Genomic DNA, 23300 nt, shown 5'->3' with positions numbered 1-23300 from the left:
TGTGTATTATACGTATGTGTAAAATGGAAATGTATTTTTTTGCATATCCCAACTTCCCCTGAGACACCTTCGGAGAGAGGGGTCACGGCCAGGGTCAGCCATTATCAATGGCGACCCTGGAGCAATTAGGTTTAGTGCCTTGCCCTGAAGGACACATTGGCAGATTTTTCACCTTGTTGGCTGGGTAATTCGAACTAGCGACCTTTTAGTTACTGACCTAACAGGTAGGCTACCTTAATTTGACCAGTTTCTCGCAGCAGGAAAATAATCCTGCAGCAACAGGAAATGTGAATTATTGTGTGGATTTTAATTAATTAACATTTTTGTTGATACGTTTTTAGTTGGGGCAAATGGAAATTAGGGCAAGTGGAAATTAACTTTAGAAGCATTTTTAAACCTCGATTACACAACAAGTTTGCTTTCCTGCTGTGCAGGACATTTCCTGCAACAACAGGGTGATCAAATTAAGATCCTACGTCTATACGCCATCTAAAAAACCCTCATCAAACACACTGTATTGTTTTTGTGTGCTTGTCTGTGAGAAAATCAATGAGTGAGACCCAGCCTGGTGAGATAGAGTTGAGTCTGACATTGACAGTGGCGTTCCATCCCACCGCCCTCCCACCACATTGCACCTGGGTAATCTATCTATCTGCTAGGTTATCTTTGATATCTGGTGCTTTCCCCATGATGTTTCCACCTGTGATCCTACCAGGGGAGAGAACGGAGAGTCCAGTCAAGCCATTTTATTATAAATGTTTTTCAAATCATGTTGTTGGGTGGAGTAGGTTGCTTTTGTTTTATTCCTTGATGTTTATTTTCTTGGAAACATGTACATGACATATACAGATACTGTGATTTGCTTCTCATTTCCTGTGTTGGGCCTAATTTACTTAAATGGCAACAAAATATCAATTTAGTGTGAACATAATGTAATGTTGTTCCCTGGCCCTCCCACAGGTGATAGAGTGAGGCAGCGTGCAGCATTTGTCCAGGCCAGCCCAGGCCCAGGGGAGTGACCAACCGAGCGGATGCCCTAGACTGTGCGGCAGGGGCGGCAGGCTCAACCATGACTCGGCTGATGTTAGGCCGGACCCTAGAGCGCATCTGCAAGGCTGTCCTGCTGCTCTGCATGGTGCACTTTGTCATCATGATGATCCTCTACTTCGACGTCTACAGCCAGCGCTTCGATCAGATCTTCAGCCGCTTCAACAACGGCCGCAACTCCAGCCGCAACGGACACCACTACTACTACAACCTCAGCCGGCCCAACGCCACCTTCGCCAGCTACCTGGCCACCGCAGACCAGCTGCTGCCCAGCGTACGACCTGAGGGAAACCACACACCACCAACTGCCAAACCTATACCACCATGCCCGGAGATACCCCCTGGTCTGGGTAGGTGATGATCCCCCTTTGCACTAATGACTAATGAAGTAGTACGTTTTTCACATTCGGGTGCCGACCCAAACCATACTCAAATCAATTCAAATTTGATTTGTTAAATGCTTCATAAACAACAGGTGTAGACTAACAGTGAAGTTCTTACTAACTTACAATGCAGAGAGAAAGAAATGGAGAAATAATAGAAGTAATAATAAATACACAATGAGTAACGATAACTTGGATGTATACACGCGGTACCAGTATCAAATATAATACAATGGTATTTGTATCGTGCCGCATACAACAAAACCTTACCGTGAAATGCTTACTTGCGAACCCTTAACCAACAATGCAGAGTTTAAATAAAGTAAGAAACATTTTCTAAAGGAAAAATAGTAACACAAAAGAACAATAACGAGGCTATATACAGGAGGTACCGGTACAGAGTCAATGTGCAGGGGTACGGGTTAGTCGAGGTAATTGAGGTAATACGTGCATGTAGGTAGGGGTAAAGTGACTATGCATAGATAATAAACATAGAGTTAGCAGCAGCGTATGTGAAGAGTGGGAAGGAATGTGAATGTATGTTTATGTGTGTGTGTGGCGTCAAAATGCATGTGTGTGTGTTGAAATGTCAGTGTAGTATGTGTGAGTGTGTAGTTAGAGTCCAGTGAGTGTACATCGAGCCTATGCAAGAGTCAGTGAAAAAATGGTATTAAATCAAAATAAATTAAGGGGGCCAATGCAAATAGTTCAGGTAGCCAAATGATTAACTGTTCAGCAGTGTTATGGGTTGGGGGTAGATTCTGTTCAGGAGCCTTTTGGTCCCAGACTTGGCACTCCGGTACCGCTTGCCGTGCAGTAGCAGAGAGAATAGTCTATGACTTGGGTGGCTGGAGTCTGACAATTTTCGGGCCTTATCTCTGACAACGCCTGGTATAGAGGTCCTGGATGGAAGGAAGCTCGGCCCCAGTGATGTACTGGGCCGTACGCACTATCCTCTGTTGAGCCTTGCAGTCTGATTCCGAGAACTTATTAAACCAAGCGGTGATGCAACCAGTCAGGATGCTCTCGATGGTGCAGCTGTATAACTTTTTGAGGATCTGAGGTCCCACGCCAAATCTTTTCAGCCTCCTGAAGGGGAATACGCGTTATCGTGCCCTTTTCAAGACTGTGAAGCTCTCGACCCGCTCCACTACAGCCCTGTTGATGTGAATGGGGGCGTGCTCGGCCCTCTTTTTCCTGTAGTCCGCGATCAGCTCCTTTGTCTTGCTCACGTTGAGGGAGAGGTTGTTGTGTCTCTGACCTCCTCCCTATAGGCTGTCTCATTGTCGTCTGTGATCAGGCCTACTACCGCCATGTCATTGGCAAACTTAAGGATGGTGTTGGAGTCGTGCGTGAACAGGGAGTACACGATGGGACTAAGCACGCACCCCTGAAGGGCCCCTGTGTTGAGGGATCCAGTTGCATAGGGAGGTGTTCAGTCCCACGGTCCTTAGCTTAGTGATGAGCTTGGAGGGCACTATGGTGTTAAACGCTGAGCTGTAGTCAATGAACAGCATTCTCACTAGGGCTGTCCCCGACAAAAAAAAAAGTTGTCTGTCCTATTACTCAAATCGACTATATGCACTGAGCTTGTCTGATGCTTTAATTAAATAATTAAGACACTCAAATGACTAGAGGGAGTCCGAAGAACTGCTCTTAGGCCTACAGTTCGATAGTGGTTATACAACATTTACATTTTAGTCATTAGTACAGAGCGATTTACAGTAGTGATTGCATACATTTTTCATACATTTTCAGAATGCTCCCCAATGGGACTCAAACCCACAACTCTGGCTTTGCAAGCGCCATGCTCTACGAATTGAGCCACACGGGACCCAAGGCTGCTGTACTAAGCCTACTAATGATAATTACATGACTTATTATTATGATCATCAAACTTATTATTATAATGATGATCATAATAATAATAGTAATAATAACAATAAGAAGGAGATCAAGAAAAAGGAGGGTTGTTGTTACTAAGGGAAGGGAAAGGGGGGATACCTAGTCAGTTGTACAACTGAATGCATTCAACTGAAATGTGTCTTCCGCATTTAACCCAACCCTTCTGAATCAGAGAGGTGCGTGGGCCTGCCATAATCTACATCCACGACTTTGGCGCCCGGGGAACAGTGTTGTTATTATTATTATTATTATAAATATTGTTTTTCAGACAATTTGGAACAGTGTAAACAACACTAAATTAATTATAAATAATACCAGAGAGGCTGTTCTAATGAAAAAAAGAGTGTAAAGCCTTTATTACAGCAAAGCAAAGATTAAAAACAGTTGAATTTGGGAAATTGTTTATTCGACATGTTGTGTTTGCGTGAGGCTTGGTGCTCATGGAACCAGTAGGCTATTAAACAAACACTCAAACAGGCAACAGAAGCAGGATCTGTCGTATTTCTGTAGATACAGTATACATGTACTGTACATGGATGATTTATAAAGACAGGCTCATTTAACACTTAGGCTATTGATTATAGACCTAATTAAGTTGGAATTCCTTCTCTCCTCACTTTTCTTTGTCAATTAAGGCAAGGGCTGCTGCCTCCTCCTCCTCCATTGTTCAGAACACCAATATGCTGGATAACTTTGCTAATGTGCACATAGCAACATGGTCTAGGAAAAGGTGCCAATTCAACAGCGCACTGATGTGTTTCAGAACCCCGGACAGCAACCACTATCCAACGCGGGAGATAATGCATTTGTTATAAAGTCATATTATTTTTTTTAGTGTTGCACCATTGTTCTTACATAATATAACCATATATAATTTCAGTAGCACAGACTGATGGACTGTGCCATCCCCACAGCCTCCATAATGGATTAGTCCACTCAGACAGGCGCGAATCAGACAGGTTTCTTGTACACCATGAATTTTTTATTTATTTTTGCTACTGATCGACTAAAGAAATCTTGGTCAACCAACAAACTATCGACCAAACAATTGACCAGTCGACTAAATGGGGTCAGCCCTAATTCTCACGTAGGTGTTCCTTTTGTCCAGGTGGGAAAGGGCAGTGTGGAGTGCAATAGTGATTGTGTCATCTGTGGATCTGTTGGGGCGGTATGCGAATTGGAGTGGATCCAGGGTTTCTGGGATGACGTTGTTGATGTGAGCCATGACCAGCCTTTCAAAGAATTTCATGGCTACAGATGTGAGTGCTACAGGGCGATAGTCATGTTTAATTTTGTATTTATGTGTTTAATTTCTTTGTACTTTTACCCCATTTTCTCTCCAATTGGTAGTTACAGTCTTGTCCCATCCCTGCAACTCAGAAGAGGCGAAGGTCGAGAGCCATACGTCCTCCGAAACATGACCCTGCCAAGATGCACTGCTTCTTGATACACTGCTTGCTTAACCCGGAAGCCAGCCGCACCAATGTGTCAGGAAACACCATCCAGCTGGCGACGGAGGTCAGCTTGCAGGCTCCCGGCCCGCCACAAGGAGTCGCTAGAACACGATGGGACAAGTAAATCCCGGCCGGCCAAACCCTCCCCTAACCCGGATGACTCTGGGCCAATTGTGCGCCGCCTTATTGGTCTCCCGGTCACGGCCGACTGTGACACAGCCTGGGATCGAACCTGGGTCTGTGATAGTCATACTTTTTACATTGTCCTACTGTGGCTTTAACCAGGCCAGCAAACTAATTACAGCTCATAATCATTATTCAATCTGAAAAAGTGGATTTGGTAACAGTTAATTACTCTAATTAGTATAGTGTGTAGTAATCTGAAAATAGAGGAATAGAGACCTGCATGTCTTCGAGCAGCAGACTCTCTCTGGCAACCACTTTCCATTCTAAAACGTGGTGGATGGAATGTTTACTCCAATTACTGTAAAAGCTAGTGTTTCTGTAGGATTTTCTGTCCCGCCCGGGTGAAACATACAATGGATTTCATATCAGCACTCTCCCCTGTAATATTTAATCTAAAGAAACACCTGTAGTCCAAATCAAAGTATAACTGACAAACACAACAGTATTCTTTAAAATACAGGAAAACACAGTCAACTAAGATATAGTTGTGTGGCGTTTGAGTTATTCCTATGCTTTCAGGCTTCCAGCATACTTCATTTAAAGCTATTGCAATACCAGTTACCTTAGGAATAATTCCTTCATATTCACGACAATGTCATTGTGAGGCCTTTCCTGTTCATTATGCAATCATATATGCATGTGAGCACCAGGCCTTTGCCACGCAGCTCCTGCTAATGAGTTTTAAGTAGAGCTGGAGAGGGAGTTGTGGGGAACCAACTCTTTATCTCATGACCTTCCACTCCTATGCATGCTCTTCCCTATTATTTATTTGGGTTGAGGTTTCCACTGAGTTTTCGGTTGTTAACTGGGATGTCTTTGGGAGCCACATCAGCACTTCTGAGGGGTTGCCATTCACTCCGCAAACATCCCCGTAAGCACGCACACACCCCCTCCCACCCGACCTCAATGAGTGGTTGATGGACTTGCTCTAAAGCCTGTTACAAAGCATGGGCTTAACCGCAATCCATATGTATGTCATTGCAAAGAAGAGAGCTCCAACGTTGACTTTCCTTCCTTACCTCATGTTATGTCCAGCTGGATAGATGCAAGCATCGAGCTGTGTTGTTCTTGTCGGTTTACCTCAGCTTCTCTCAGATGATCACTTTCCTACAGAAATGTGTGCCTGGAGAAACTGCAGTAGTTAGGCTTAAGTATCTTATCTACTGTTTTCTGGATGGTTTGTTTTAATGACCCCACTATGACAGGCTCAAAGTGGAAAAAATGAACAAGATGATTGTCTTATCAAGTTGTGGCTGAACTGTGTTCTTGCTGAGCTCAGCATATTCGGAAAGTGTTCTCACACTTTGATACCGGATGCTTCTGTTGACCAAGTATCATGGATCTATAGTTTGGGCCTGAATACAGAAATGATTACTGTTTATGCAAATTATGGTAATTGAACCAACCATTTCAAATCAATAAATATGTTTATCTCTACAAGTCCAGTTGATAGCCTACATTTTTGGATGGAGAAAGAATATGTTGTCGTCAACCAATTTCCCAAATCAGAATAAGGGTTCATTAGCCAGATTCATTTGAATCAACTATTCATAGGGTACATCAGGCATTGTATTACCAGCCCTCTAATTTGACTATTTCTATTGAATTAGATTTGATATAATGTTGTGACTGCCTGCTCTTTCCCTAGCATGGAGTGAGAGGAGGCTGCATGGTGTTGTGCATCATGGCCAGCCCAGGTAGCTAGCTGCCTCCCTGCCTCTCCTCTCAGTGGAGTAGGTGCCTGGGTGCAGAATACCTCTGTTTTAGTCACAGCCTGGTGCATATAGATAGATGGTGGTTGAGTGTAGAGGGATGGATGGAGGCCCCAGGGAGAGGAGGCCTTGGTCAGGGGAGATATGGGAGACTCCAGCCTCCCAACCCAGCTGACAGGTGCTACTTGTATTGGAATGGACGCCCATCCCCTACCACAACTCAGCTTTCTCTTCCTCCATCTCCCTCTCCCTGTCTCTCACACTCTTATTTCTCTCTCTTGTGGGCGAGGAGGAATTAATGGCAGTAAGTCAGCTGTCAATACGGGTCTGTAATCTCCACAACCCCTAACAACCAAATTAAGAAATTGTAATGGCAAACGTCTTTTCTCCATGAGGAAGGAAATATCTGTCATGGTGGCAGTATATTGGAATATTTGGACCACAGAGTTATAGAGAGAGCAGTGTTTTATGAATGCTGTAATAGTACCCACTCAGTGCAGTGCTGGTGTTGTTTAGCCCATGTTAGGGTTGGTGTCCAACCCATAGGTTGATTAATTTCTCTTTTTCTCGATAACGCCGTCAAAACCCCTTAACTCATATGTTGCCATGGTTTGGAATAGATGGGAAAGAGTGAGTTGTCTACTTTAGGTTAAAAACTGAACTTGAACACACACCTACAGTATCCTCAATGAGCCTTTGTGCTGAGGTTATTGTCATAATAACTTGGTCTGCTCCTCCTGTCTTCAGAAGCTCAGAACCACTGATCTGTGTAGAAAGAGGTCATACTTCCCTGCTGTACTAATACTAAGACCAGTCTTAGTGCCGCTGGGCGCTGGACCAACCTCAATGTAGCATGCTGCTGGGTCTTCACTTCGCCCCAACAGAGGAGACAGCTCCTTTTCCCTGGCTTTTCATTCGGGTTTCTCCTGGTGGGATCACACTGCTGTGGAAGTGTTGCTTTCTGAAGGAGGAGCACAGCTCAGAGAGAGAGAGGGTAAAGTTGATGCTATGGATGGCTGTTTGCTTAGCACGTACAGTAATTACCAGGTCTGGGGATGACATATAGCCTATATCTACTGGGAAGTCAGTTGAACGAAGCTATTACACTGCTTTGAGAAAGGACACCGTTGTACCAGAATGTCTACCTGCTTCCATCAAATCCAAATAAAATAATGGACTTTTTCTGTGCTTACACAGTAGTGGTTTTCAAATCTTTAAGGCTTTACATCTGAATTTAGCTTCCAGGCCAAAAGTTGGCATACTGCATTACTTTGGGGTTCAGTGCATGGCACCATATCCAGCATATATACGCTCATACAGTAGATTCACCACTAAAGCTCTCAGTATAGGTTATAGTGAACCCATTAGTGATGGTACCTCCCGTCACAGTAAAGTACAGTATACGGTAAGTGACTTTCTGCTGTATGCACTGCTCCTTTGCGCTTCAGACAGGAAAAGGAGAACACTCTCTTTACTTATTCATCCTCAAACTTCTCCTGCCTCTTTCATCCTCTTTTCCCCCACTGTTTTAATTTGAGTCTTTTCCCGTAATAATGGTGGTGTGACACTGGGGTTTTGCATTTATTTATGTGTTTCCCTGTCTGGGGCTGGGGTAGGGCAGGGTAGCTCTGAGGAAGAGGGCTTCTCTCAATAAGGAAGGAAGGTATAAATAGCTGCTGAGCATCATCACTTAAGCCCCCAGCCTCCCACCTGCTTCCTTTCCTCCCCTTAATCCCCCCATCCTCCCCACCTGCTACCTCTACCCCTCACCACCACTCAACGCCCCAAGCCTCTCGCCTTCCACCCCTCAACCCCCCCAGCCTCTCACCTTCTACCTTCCACCCCTTAACCCCCCAGCCTCCCACCTTCTACCTTCCACCCCTTAACCCCCCAGCCTCCCACCTGCTACCTTCCACCCCTTAACCCCCCAGCCTCCCACCTGCTACCTTCCACCCCTTAACCCCCCAGCCTCCCACCTGCTACCTTCCACCCCCCAGCCTCCCACCTTCTACCTTCCACCCCTTAACCCCCCAGCCTCTCACCTTCTACCTTCCACCCCTCAACCCCCCCAGCCTCTCACCTTCTACCTTCTACCTTCCACCCCTTAACCTCCCACCTTCTACCTTCCACCCCTTAACCCCCCAGCCTCTCACCTTCTACCTTCCACCCCTTAACCCCCCAGCCTCCCAACTTCTACCTTCCACCCCTTAACCCCCCAGCCTCCCACCTTCTACCTTCCACCCCTTAACCCCCCAGCCTCTCACCTTCTACCTTCCACCCCTTAACCCCCCCAGCCTCTCACCTTCTACCTTCCACCCCTTAACCCCCCAGCCTCCCAACTTCTACCTTCCACCCCTTAACCCCCCAGCCTCCCACCTTCTACCTTCCACCCCTTAACCCCCCAGCCTCTCACCTTCTACCTTCCACCCCTTAACCCCCCAGCCTCCCAACTTCTACCTTCCACCCCTTAACCCCCCAGCCTCCCACCTTCTATCTTCCACCCCTTAACCCCCCAGCCTCCCACCTGCTACCTTCCACCCCTTAACCCCCCAGCCTCTCACCTTCTACCTTCCACCCCTTAACCCCCCAGCCTCTCACCTTCTACCTTCCACCCCTTAACCCCCCCAGCCTCTCACCTTCTACCTTCCACCCCTTAACCCCCCAGCCTCCTACCTTCTACCTTCCACCCCTTAACCCCCCAGCCTCCCACCTTCTACCTTCCACCCCGTAACCCCCCCAGCCTCTCACCTGCTACCTTCCACCCCTCAACCCCCCCAGCCTCTCACCTTCTACCTTCCACCCCGTAACCCCCCAGCCTCCCACCTTCTACCTTCCACCCCTTAACCCCCCAGCCTCCTACCTTCTACCTTCCACCCCTTAACCCCCCAGCCTCCCACCTTCTACCTTCCACCCCTCAACCCCCCCAGCCTCCCACCTGCTACCTTCCACCCCTCAACCCCCCCAGCCTCTCACCTTCTACCCCGTAACCCCCCAGCCTCCCACCTGCTACCTTCCACCCCTCAACCCCCCCAGCCTCTCACCTTCTACCTTCTACCCCGTAACCCCCCAGCCTCCCACCTGCTACCTTCCACCCCTCAACCCCCCCAGCCTCTCACCTTCTACCTTCCACCCCTTAACCCCCCCAGCCTCCCACCTTCTACCTTCCACCCCTCAACCCCCCCAGCCTTCCACCTGCTACCTTCCACCCCTCAACCCCCCAGCCTCTCACCTTCTACCTTCCACCCCTTAACCCCCCCAGCCTCCCACCTTCTACCTTCCACCCCTTAACCCCCCAGCCTCCTACCTTCCACCCCTCAACCCCCCAGCCTCCCACCTGCTACCTTCCACCCCTTAACCCCCCAGCCTCCCAACTTCTACCTTCCACCCCTTAACCCCCCAGCCTCCCACCTTCTACCTTCCACCCCTTTACCCCCCAGCCTCCCACCTGCTACCTTCCACCCCTTAACCCCCCAGCCTCTCACCTTCTACCTTCCACCCCTTAACCCCCCAGCCTCTCACCTTCTACCTTCCACCCCTTAACCCCCCCAGCCTCTCACCTTCTACCTTCCACCCCTTAACCCCCCAGCCTCCTACCTTCTACCTTCCACCCCTTAACCCCCCAGCCTCCCACCTTCTACCTTCCACCCCGTAACCCCCCCAGCCTCTCACCTGCTACCTTCCACCCCTCAACCCCCCCAGCCTCTCACCTTCTACCTTCCACCCCGTAACCCCCCCAGCCTCCCACCTTCTACCTTCCACCCCTTAACCCCCCAGCCTCCTACCTTCTACCTTCCACCCCTTAACCCCCCAGCCTCCCACCTTCTACCTTCCACCCCTCAACCCCCCCAGCCTCCCACCTGCTACCTTCCACCCCTCAACCCCCCCAGCCTCTCACCTTCTACCCCGTAACCCCCCAGCCTCCCACCTGCTACCTTCCACCCCTCAACCCCCCCAGCCTCTCACCTTCTACCTTCTACCCCGTAACCCCCCAGCCTCCCACCTGCTACCTTCCACCCCTCAACCCCCCCAGCCTCCTACCTTCTACCTTCCACCCCTTAACCCCCCAGCCTCCCACCTTCTACCTTCCACCCCTCAACCCCCCCAGCCTCTCACCTTCTACCCCGTAACCCCCCAGCCTCCCACCTGCTACCTTCCACCCCTCAACCCCCCCAGCCTCTCACCTTCTACCTTCTACCCCGTAACCCCCCAGCCTCCCACCTGCTACCTTCCACCCCTCAACCCCCCCAGCCTCTCACCTTCTACCTTCCACCCCTTAACCCCCCCAGCCTCCCACCTTCTACCTTCCACCCCTCAACCCCCCCAGCCTTCCACCTGCTACCTTCCACCCCTCAACCCCCCAGCCTCTCACCTTCTACCTTCCACCCCTTAACCCCCCCAGCCTCCCACCTTCTACCTTCCACCCCTTAACCCCCCAGCCTCCCACCTTCTACCTTCCACCCCTCAACCCCCCAGCCTCCCACCTGCTACCTTCCACCCCTTAACCCCCCAGCCTCCCAACTTCTACCTTCCACCCCTTAACCCCCCAGCCTCCCACCTTCTACCTTCCACCCCTTTACCCCCCAGCCTCCCACCTGCTACCTTCCACCCCTTAACCCCCCAGCCTCTCACCTTCTACCTTCCACCCCTTAACCCCCCAGCCTCTCACCTTCTACCTTCCACCCCTTAACCCCCCCAGCCTCTCACCTTCTACCTTCCACCCCTTAACCCCCCAGCCTCCTACCTTCTACCTTCCACCCCTTAACCCCCCAGCCTCCCACCTTCTACCTTCCACCCCGTAACCCCCCCAGCCTCTCACCTGCTACCTTCCACCCCTCAACCCCCCCAGCCTCTCACCTTCTACCTTCCACCCCGTAACCCCCCCAGCCTCCCACCTTCTACCTTCCACCCCTTAACCCCCCAGCCTCCTACCTTCTACCTTCCACCCCTTAACCCCCCAGCCTCCCACCTTCTACCTTCCACCCCTCAACCCCCCCAGCCTCCCACCTGCTACCTTCCACCCCTCAACCCCCCCAGCCTCTCACCTTCTACCCCGTAACCCCCCAGCCTCCCACCTGCTACCTTCCACCCCTCAACCCCCCCAGCCTCTCACCTTCTACCTTCTACCCCGTAACCCCCCAGCCTCCCACCTGCTACCTTCCACCCCTCAACCCCCCCAGCCTCTCACCTTCTACCTTCCACCCCTTAACCCCCCAGCCTCCCACCTTCTACCTTCCACCCCTCAACCCCCCCAGCCTTCCACCTGCTACCTTCCACCCCTCAACCCCCCAGCCTCTCACCTTCTACCTTCCACCCCTTAACCCCCCCAGCCTCCCACCTTCTACCTTCCACCCCTTAACCCCCCAGCCTCCCACCTTCTACCTTCCACCCCTCAACCCCCCAGCCTCCCACCTGCTACCTTCCACCCCTCAACCCCCCAGCCTCCCACCTGCTACCTTCCACCCCTCAACCCCCCCAGCCTCTCACCTTCTACCTTCCACCCCTTAACCCCCCAGCCTCCCACCTTCTACCTTCCACCCCTCAACCCCCCCAGCCTTCCACCTGCTACCTTCCACCCCTCAACCCCCCAGCCTCTCACCTTCTACCTTCCACCCCTTAACCCCCCCAGCCTCCCACCTTCTACCTTCCACCCCTTAACCCCCCAGCCTCCCACCTTCTACCTTCCACCCCTCAACCCCCCAGCCTCCCACCTGCTACCTTCCACCCCTTAACCCCCCAGCCTCTCACCTTCTACCTTCCACCCCTTAACCCCCCAGCCTCTCACCTTCTACCTTCCACCCCTTAACTCCCCAGCCTCTCACCTTCTACCTTCCACCCCTTAACCCCCCAGCCTCTCACCTTCTACCTTCCACCCCTTAACCCCCCAGCCTCTCACCTTCTACCTTCCACCCCTTAACCCCCCAGCCTCCCACCTGCTACCTTCCACCCCTCAACCCCCCCAGCCTCCCACCTTCTACCTTCCACCCCTCAACCCCCCCAGCCTCCCACCTTCTACCTTTGTGTGTCTTGGGGGGATTGAAAATAGCTTCCATCCCCTCCGTTCCTCCTCCACTCCCAGGAAACCATTAAAATGTGCCTGGCCTAACTAGTTGAACCGCTTGCTCTCTAAATGATCCATGACAAAACAAAGGCATGACATTGTCATCTGCAAGGCTACAGAATTGTTTTACTCTCTCGTCGTCTCTCTTTCACCAAGCCACAGCAACAGAAGGGAAAGCCAGACAATTGGATTGGTTACAAAATTTTAACAAAGGTCTCCACATAGAGTATCTTTACTACTCTTACCATCCTGGGATAAAAGGAACGTTTTACATCTTCCTAAGTCTGAGGGTGGTTTTAACCTTCCTGACTTGGAATTGTATCAACCCGCCACCCAAGGCTTTTACTTGAGACATATAGTTAAATTCACTAAAGAGGAACAATGGGTACATATTGAAGATGTGCATGCTCATCCCCAGAATATTTTTACGTGTCTATTTTCAAAGGATAAAGCTAAGAACATTAACAACTTCATAGTTAAGAACACTACAACAATATGAAACGTATTCTACAAGAACCAATATCACTCTCTAAAACCACATCCTTATGAAACAATCCTTGGATAACCTTTCAGAATTCACCAATAAATTGGTCCACATAAATGACTTGTTAAAAGGAAATGTATTTCCTTGGCAGAATTAAAAAGCAATTTTGGACTGACCAATGTAGATATTTTCATATAAATGCAACTTAAAAGTTTCATATCAAGAAATTGAGATTTTAAATCTCTTGGACATCAGAGAAATCTTAAGGGAATCATATTTGTGTCACTCCCTGACCATAGAGAGCCTGTTATTCTCTATGTTGGTTAGGTCGGGGTGTGACTAGGGTGGGTCATCTAGGTAATTATACATCTATGTTGGCCAGGTATGATTCCCAATCAGAGGCAGATGTTTATCGTTGTCTCTGATTGGGGATCATATTTAGGCAGCCATTTCCCCTTTGTGCTTTGTGGGATCTTGTCTATGTATAGTTGCCTGTGAGCATTATTTATAGCTTCACGTTTCTTTTGTTGTTTTGTTCTTTGAAGTTTTCATTTCCAATATTAAAGGATGGAAACATACCACACTGCATCTTGGTCCACTCCTTGTAACGATCGTGACAATTTGAGTCAGAAAAGGATATTCATATGATAGATAATATATTAAAAACCTTGCGGATAGCCTATCCAACTGACAATCTCTTAGAAAAAAATCTAAACAGTTGGAACGAAGACTTAAAAAGAACTTACACTTTTGTGGGGAAAAACTCATTCTGATTGGCTGGGCCTGGCTCCCCAGTGGGCGGGCCTATGCCCTCCAAGGCCCACCCATGGCTGCATCCCTGCCCAGTCATGTGAAATCCATAGATTCGGGCCTAATGAATTTATTTCAATTGACTGATTTCCTTATATGAACTGTAACTCAGTAAAATCTTTGAAATTGTTGCATGTTGCGTTTATATTTTTGTTCAGTATATATTGGCACAAGATGGAGGTATTGTTGAAATGTAACTAACGAAATTACATTTAACGAAAAATACGCTTAATCCAGTATAAACGAATGTATATCATTTATTACACAAATTCTACAGCACAACGGCAGAGTCATGTGTTAAGTGTAAAACTAACAATGCGTCACTAATCAATGTCTTCTGGGAATGCTATAAAGTCCATAAGTTATGGTCGGAATAAGAAAGTTGGCTGTCAGAAATATTACACTGTAAATGCACTTTTAATCTGCCTGTCTGCATATTTGAAGACATGGCATATGAGGGTGTAGTGAGATACCCGATGGGTTGGATGATACTTTTCTCGTCAATCATCTTGAAAAATCGTATACTTAAAAACTGGAAATCAACCAATCCTCCATTGGTAACACAATGGAGAGATACAATTATTTATTATCTAAATGTTGACAGTGCGTGGGCGACTGAGAGAAACAAAATGGTGCAGGTTCAGGCCATGTGGCAGAGAGTGATGGGGACGCTGGAGATGGGGGTGTGAGCAGGTGGGTCAGTTGTGGATGTTCATCTTGCTGCTTGCATAACTTCATATAGAATGCCATATTGCATGTGTATTGTTCTCAAAAAGAGGAATTGTAGAGACATTTGCTTGGCTTTATAATTGATCTATTAATTTCTGATGTATTGTCTCTAATGCATGTTGAGGTATGCAGAATGACAGTTTTAACCTGTACGTACATTGCACATGAAAAAGATCAGAGGATTTGAGACAGCCCTATTGGATTAACCCTGGACCTGTTAATACAATAAGCTTAGCTGGATGGTCATGAACTATAAATAATAGACTGTACAGATGGTATGATTGCAGTTTGATGTTGCTGTGCTCTGACATTTTAGAAGTCCACATTATGTTAGCTTGCCATTATTGTGACCATGATCAATTTATTTTGTTAATTTATGACCAAGGATTCCTATGTGGATATTTTTGGTTTGAGAATATAGATATTGTTTCATATTGTATATATCCTGAATCAAATATAGCAATTACCTACCCTCCACTACCTCGCATGATTCATCTGCAGTATTGCTTCATCAGAGTGTTGTAAAATCTATGTTTTTATCTTTGGTTGAGAGCTATAATTCTAAGTCAGTCAAATTGGCTGTAGCATGCCACAGGACATAGTTTGACAGAGTGGCAGCTTTGATCAATTCTCATCAACTGTCTGATTAGTGTAGTTTCAACAAACTGTCAAGGTAGCTGGAAAAAGGTTATGAAAGTCAAATAAAATGTAATATCACTGTATCCTCAATGTAAAATGTCCTCAATGTCAAATGTTGTCAAAACTAGATGGCTTTAGGAGACAAGAGGAAAGACATACAGTAATGTAATAAGCAGTTTCTTTTCCCATCATTTCCCATCCCTTTCCAATTAAACAATCCTGTTGGACTTGGAACTGTTAGTCAGGCATATAGCTAAAAATAGAAACCTCAATTAAAGTTTTTTTATTTTTTTATATATTAACATAAAATTAAGAATTGTTTGAGTGACAATCTGCCTCAGAATGAAGGGACACTGCAGACTGATATATAACAGCTGAAAAGGTAAGGTTTAAGGGCCATCCACACCAAGGATAACTATGACGATAACTATAATCACCAATGGACCGTTTATCTTTCTTACAGTACACATGTCAATCAGCTGATCAATGCATCCTACTGCACACTGTAGACCTGTTAATCAGGTGATAACATAGACCATTCATCAGTGCTTCAGGGTGTTCATTGTCATAGTGACAACTGCAAATAATACTTCAATGTACATGTAATGAAAAATAACATAAAAACTCATATTTAAATGTAGCAATTCAAGTGATTTCCATTTTTCTAATGGTTGTCAATTCGTTTGGATCCTCTTTTTCATTGTGCTCATCTCTCTGCCTGTCTTGTGCAACAGTTCATTTGGCCTAGCCCTATTATACATTCAGCAATTAGCAAGAGCAAGCCTGCTTCTCTCCACGAAAAGGCTATTAGGCTTACACGGAACCCAAACCGGCTGTGCGCGAGCGCCATCGTGCATAAATCTATTTTGTCCCCCTACACCAAACGCGATCACAACACGCAGGTTAAAATATCAAAACAAACTCTGAACCAATGACATTAATTTGGGGACAGGTCGAAAAGCATTAAACATGTATGGCAATTTAGCTAGCTAGCTTGCACTTGCTAGCTAATTTGTCCTATTTAGCTAGCTTGCTGTTGCTAGCTAATTTGTCCTGGGATATAAACATTGAGTTGTTATTTTACCTGAAATGCACAAGGTCCTCTACTCCGACAATTAATCAACACATAAAACGGTCAACCGAATCGTTTCTAGTCATCTCTCCTCCTTCCAGGCTTTTTCATCGTTGAACTTATATGGTGATTGGCATCTAAACTTTCATAGTATTACCACGACAACAGGCAACAGTTCGTCTTTCAATCACCCACGTGGGTATAACCAATGAGGAGATGGCACGTGGGTACCTGCTTCTATAAACCAATGAGGAGATGGGAGAGGCAGGACTTGCAGCGCGATCTGCATCAGAAATAGAAAGGGCTTCTATTTCAGCCCTTGGCATCGCAGACACTCGTTGACGTGCGCGAGCAGTGTGGGTGCAATAATTGAATAACATAGATTCCTAAATGTATTTTGCAACGCTCGCGCACGTGACGCGAACGGTGTAGTCAGGGTATTAGTATAAAAAAAGGCTGAAATAAATAAATACATGTCCTATACATTTTGTAGCCTATAGCTTTTCCTGGGCTTTCACGTGAAGAGGAATAGCGCACAGGAACAACTGGAAGAGAGGCTAGAGATGTGTAGATGAAGTAAGAAGCTAAATATTAGCTCAATATTATGTCATTCATTAGTTAAATAGTATGGTTTCTATTAGGAATCTGTCATAGTGCGTTCCTCCCGGCTGCGCTCTTCAGTCACGGACATGCAAAGCTCCACTATTGATTAGGCCTACCTTTTTAGACAATAACATTATTCTACCTAGGCTACAAAAACACAGTGCAATGAGGAAAGTATTATTGTTATTAATGTGTACACAATTATTGTCTAGGGCTGTAAACTGTAGTGATGTAGGCTCATTTGAATAACCGCTCAAACGTCCTGTATTGAATGCTTCATGCCGAAATAACTGCATACAGCCTTATTATGCAACCATTTGGATGAGTTAATGGTCTATTCAACAGTTTACAAGGTCCAGAAAGGTATATTAGCAGGCCAGTCATAGTGTGTATTTTGTCAGGATATATCGACATTAACATATACTATCGGAAAACATGTCCTGCGCTGTTTGTGGATCTTCATTCTCCCGATTGGTCCTATAATTAACGTGACCACCAATATGCTCACACATGCTCATTTATTCAGGCAAGTTTACCATGTGCTCTGCCTTCTCTCCTCTCCGAGCAGTCTCTCGTATCTAGAACCAAGAAGGCTTTAATAGAACACATTTTTGATAGGTTGTCAATGTTTTATTGTCGGAGGGAAAAAAATAGATCTGAAAATGATCCAAACGATAGCTCCTTATCATTCTCCACACTTTTTGTAGTTATTGTTGTAGTGTGAACACTCCTGTTCACTTCAATTAGAACGATTTCGTTTTTTTTATCGTTATAGTTGTACTTGGTGTGGACGGCCTACATATCTCTTTATAGTTAATGGACTTACTAGTGTTGCTCTGCCATAGGTTCAGGACATGATCATGACATGACGAAGGTTCTGTATTTTAACAATGTATCTCACATCAGTGTCAGCACACAGTACATTAATGTTGGGCTTATTATATAGTTAAGCAATAAGGCCCAAGGGGGTGTGGCCTTATACCACAAACCCCCGAGGTGCCTTATTGCTAATATAAACTGGTACCAATGTAATTAGAGCAGTAAAAATAAAATGTTTTGTCATACCCAGACCATATACCACGGCTGTCAGCCAATTAGCATTCAGGGCTCGAACCATCCAGTTTATAAATCAAATCAAATTTTATTTGTCACATAGACATGGTTAGCAGATGTTAATGCGAGTGTAGCGAAATGCTTGTGCTTCTGGTTCCTACAGTGCAGCAATATCTAACAAGTAATCTAACAATTCCCCAACAACTACCTAATAAATACAAATCTAAAAAGAATATGTACATATAAATATGTGGAAGAGCGATGGCCGAGCGGCATAGGCAAGGTACAGTAGATGGTATAAAATACAGTATATACATATGATATGAGTAATATAAGATATGTAAACATTATTAAAGTGGCATTATTTAAAGTGGCATTGTTTAAAGTGACTAGTGATCCATTTATTAAAGTCTCCAGTGATTGTGTCTCAATGTAGGCAGCAGCCTCTCTGAGTTAGTGATTGCTGGTTAGCAGTCTGATGGCCTTGCGATAGAAGCTGTTATTCAGTCTCTCGGTCCCAGCTTTGATGCACCTGTACTGACCTCGCCTTCTGGATGATAGTGGTGTGAACAGGCAGTGGCTCGGGTGGTTGATGTCCTTGATTATCTTTTTTGCCTTCCTGTGACATCGGGTGCTATAGGTGTCATGGAGGGCAGGTAGTTTGCCCCCGGTGATGCGTTGTGCAGACCGCACCACCCTCTGGAGAGCCTTACGGTTGTGGGCGGAGCAGTTGCCATACGAGGCTGTGATGCAGTCCGACAGGATGCTCTCGATTGTGGATCTGTAAAAGTTAGTCAGGGTTTTGGGTGAAAAGACAAATTTCTTCAGCCTCCTGAGGTTGAAGAGGCACTGTTGCACTTTCTTAACCACACTGTCTGTGTGGGTGGACCATTTCAGTTTGTCTGTGATGTGTAGAATCATAATGTACCATATTGTAGCTAGGTACTGCCACCACAGCCCCTTACCACATCAATAGTTAATAGTCATTATCCCTGGATACTGCAATGATTTTCCATTGGATTCAATTATTCATGTCATAAGGGTGTATAAGTGAAATGTTTACTGATAAGTGCCATTGGGCATCATGTCTAGTGGATTACCATATTGAAAGATTTAATATGGATTAGTTAAAAGGATTACTGGTGTTACAGTGGTCTCTGATGGATAGGGGTTGGAGAGTCTTTTGGCCCTGCAGTGTGTCTCTCTCACACACACACACACACACACACACACACACACACACTAAGCCCTGACCCCACAGACCTCGCCTCTCTTCTCTTCCATCCTACTCCGACAAATTAAATGTGCATCATGTGCGCCAGGGATGGTCTCCATTGGAGGATTCATGCTGCCTCTGGCCAGCAGGACGTAACAATAAAGACAGAAACTGTATCCCAAATAGCACCCTATACCTTTTTATAGTGCACTTCTTTTGACCTATTCCTTTCATAGTGCATATGGCTCTGGTCAACAGTAGTGCACTATAAAGCCAGGGAATAGGGTGTCATTTGGGACGCATACAGAGAGGGGATATGAGAGTGGGCGAGGGAAGGGAGAACGGAGGCAGTCCTAATGTGAGAAAAGGCAGAATGCCTGTATCAGTTTCAGGCCCTGTGGGGAAATAGAAGCGTTTAGAAAGTCATATGGAGCAACAGAGACACAGGGCCTGAGTGGACCGGCCGGGTGGAGCATATTAGAGGATTTACAGCTATATCATCTAGTATCTGCGTTATGTAATTAAGGCACTGTAGTGGACTACACAGACCAATGATGTGGATGTTAGTGTTCAATGTTTGTATCCAATGATATCCCCAAAGACAGTTGTCTTCGTGAAATGATTTTTTCTTTGCAGGGCTGATGAGCCATGATGTATTAGGTCAAAACAGTAATTAATATTCATCATGTTATGCTCTACACAGGGTGTTGTCTATCATGGGCATATCTTACTGACAGATCTACTCAGAGTTCTAGCAGAAATGTAAACAGTATTTTCCTTTGAAAGAAAATAAATGCCTTGATTGATTTATAATGTTGTATACTTTGCAGTAGTGTAAATTACTTACGTAAAAATACTTTAAAGCGCTACTTAAGTCTTTTTCTGGAGTATCTGTACTTTACTTTACATTTTTGCCTACTTTTACTTCACTACATTCCTGAAGAAAATAATGTAATTTTTACTCCATACATTTTCCCTGACACCCAAAAGTACTCATTATATGTTGACAGGAAAGTGGTCCGATTCACACACTTGTCAAGAGATCATCCCTCGTCATCCCTACTGCCTCTGATCTGGTGGACTCACTAAACACTAATTATTTGTTTGTAAATTATATGTGTTGGAGTGTGCCCCTGGCTATCCGCCAATAAAAATGTAAAATAAAATTGTGCCGTCTGGTTTGCTTTTGATACTTAAGTACATTTTAGCAATTCCATTTACTTTTGATACTTAAGTATCTTTAAAACCAAAGTCATTTTCTATTTGGGTATCTTTACTTTTTCTCAAGTATGACAATTGAGTACTTTTTCCACCACTGATACTTTGTGTGTGTGTAGGGCTGAAAGGCGGTACAGTAATATGCATTGGAATAAGTCAGAATTCCAACTAATTAAAATAACACTATTGCTGTACAGTGCCTCATACAAACCTCCTTGAAAGTCTAATTTACAGTACTATCAGTGGCTGAATCACAGCTGAACTTTTCAATCTATATAGTGTCTACTGTCTAGCAGAGACCCACTTGAGACTTGAACCTTTGACTCCTTCATTCAGGAGTCCAGAGTCCCAATTACAACTCCTCAGCTCCTCCAATTACATTCTGACGTGTCCATGTAGGACTCTCTGTGGTGCAATACCAGGAGAACTAAGGAATCAATGTTCAACACAGTTGTTAGTATTTACTCATCAGTTACCAGTCATTGAGATGAGCTCCATAAATTACAGAAAATCTTTATTTAAATGCTGAATAAATTGTGGTTGTTTGTTAAAGTTTTCCCAATTGGCCATGTAATAGAGAAGAACAGTTTTATTTTTATGCATTACATTTTTTACTGTAGATATGATGACGTAACCGTTTGAGTCATGTAAGGCTCTTCACTGAAGCAAATGGTCTTTTTCAACCCATGTCTAAATTTAGTTGTAATCCCTCATCTCGTCCTGTATCAAATCTGTCATTATTTATCCTCGTTGCGGAGCCATCTTGCCTTGACAGCAGTGTGCGTGTGAACCATTGGCCCTGAGTGAACAGACCAAAGGTGAAAAATGAAGCAGGCAGGCATATTGTACCAACCGCCCCAAAATGTTCAGTACATGCTAAAATTATGCTGTGCCCCTTCTGTGCCTTGTCTTGGCTAATCCAACATAGACCAATGATGTTTGCAACGGATAATCCCTGACGGTTGCTTGACAGTTGTCTTTGACTTTTGGAATATTGTTTAATCTGAAAATTAGTCATTAATATGGTTGACAGAAGGTATTTACATTTTAAATGCTGTTTCTGTAATCATGAGCAACATTTGTGACAGACCCAGGCTGTGGAGGATTAATTTAATTGGAATTAATGCAGTTTAAAACATGTAACAACACTTGATTAGCTGCTTAAGGACAAACATAATCATGGTTTCAACAACATTGCTGGATTAAAACCTTAGATTGGATTACATTTAGGGCCATTTGAAAGTGAGGAATTAAATACTTTTTTACCTTGGGTATATTTTGTAACTGGGTACTTTTTCTTTCTGATCAAGACTGAAATGTTATTGAAGGTTGAATCTGAAGAATATCTTTTGTTGATTATGTTAAAGTGGCTGAATGTCTGAGGGTGCTGTCGAGAATCGTAGAGCTAGAGACGAATTAAACAAACAAAACCCATACAGGTGCTCTAGAGACATTTCTCCCATTTCAAGCTGCCCCATTTCATTTGCGCCTTTCAAACAAAGCCAGCACAATTTAGACGATTGTTGTGCTTTGTTGTTTTCGCTAAGCATAAGAAAGTAGCTTAGACAAAAGATTCCCTCCCTATATTGCCTTAGTCACAATCAAAGTAATGGGCAAACGTTTTTAGTGGCTGTTGTTCCAAGCGCTCAGGCTGCAATATTGCCAGAGCTTGTTAATTTTAGCTCCAGCTGAACAGTTTACAGTAATTACAGTAGATTGAGAGAGTCTAGTGAAAGACATCCACCAGTTCAAAGGCCAGCTCATATTGTACATAATCTGGATCTTTTGGTAGACTGGGATGAAGGCTGTGAAGGTTGGCAATTAGAATAGCACAGCAGAATGTGGACAGAATGGGGAATAACTGCAAGACGAAAAAGTAAAAAATAAATGCGGAAAATCACTGTAGAAGCAAGACCTCTCGTGGTGTATCCAGAACCACAGATAGAGATATACTGTATGTCTCAGGGTGTATCCAAAGAACTTAGATAGATCAAATGGTTTGACTCTAATGATTGCCAGAAAACAGATGAGCTGTAAAAAGCCGGAAACTTTGCATCATTGCAAGAGTAAGAACACTGGCCATACCAAATTGTATGACTTATGTACATTTTTGTCGATCTGCCCTGAGTTAGCTCAGTCCCATGGTGTTTATACTTGCGTACTATTGTTTGTACAGATGAACGTGGTACATTCAGGCATTTGGAAATTGCTCCCAAGGATGAACCAGTCTTGTGGAGGTCTACATTTTTTTTCTGAGGTCTTGGCTGATTTCTTTTGATTTTCCTATGATGTCAAGCAAAGAGACACTGAGTTTGAAGGTAGGCCTTGAAATACATCCACAGGTACACCTACAATTGACTCAAATGATGTCAATTAGCCTATCAGACGCTTCTAATGGCATAACATCCTTTTCTGGAATTTTCCAAGCTGTTTAAAGGCACGTTCAACTTAGTGTATGTAAACTTCTGACCTACTGGAATTGTGATACAGTGAATTATAAGTGAAATAATCTGTCTGTAAACAATTGTTGGAAAAATTACTTGTGTCATTCACAAAGTAGATGTCCTAACCGACTTGTCAAAACTATAGTTTGTTAACAAGAAATGTGTGGAGTGGTTGAAAAACGAGTTTTAATAACTCCAACCTAAGTGTAATGTAAACTTCCGACTTCAACTGTATATACAAAAGTATGTGGACACCCCGTCAAATGAGTGGATTTGGCTCTTTCAGC

At 45.2% G+C, this 23300-nt stretch overlaps 1 protein-coding gene across 1 annotated transcript in view; it reads left to right on the top strand.

The window, feature by feature from the left end:
- Nucleotides 1-1069: 1069 nt before the first annotated feature.
- LOC120020114 (beta-1,4-galactosyltransferase 2-like) overlaps nucleotides 1070-23300 on the top strand; it is a 142963-nt gene continuing 120732 nt past the window's right edge. Inside the window, exon 1 of the mRNA XM_038963562.1 lies at nucleotides 1070-1397. Coding sequence (XP_038819490.1) covers nucleotides 1070-1397 — 328 coding nt within the window. The remainder of the gene's footprint in view (nucleotides 1398-23300) is intronic.

The sequence above is a fragment of the Salvelinus namaycush genome, chromosome 25, assembly GCF_016432855.1.
Source record: "Salvelinus namaycush isolate Seneca chromosome 25, SaNama_1.0, whole genome shotgun sequence".
Classification (NCBI taxonomy): Eukaryota; Metazoa; Chordata; class Actinopteri; order Salmoniformes; family Salmonidae; genus Salvelinus; species Salvelinus namaycush.
Note: the sequence above shows the minus strand (reverse complement) of the source record. Positions and strands in the feature narration are given on the sequence as shown.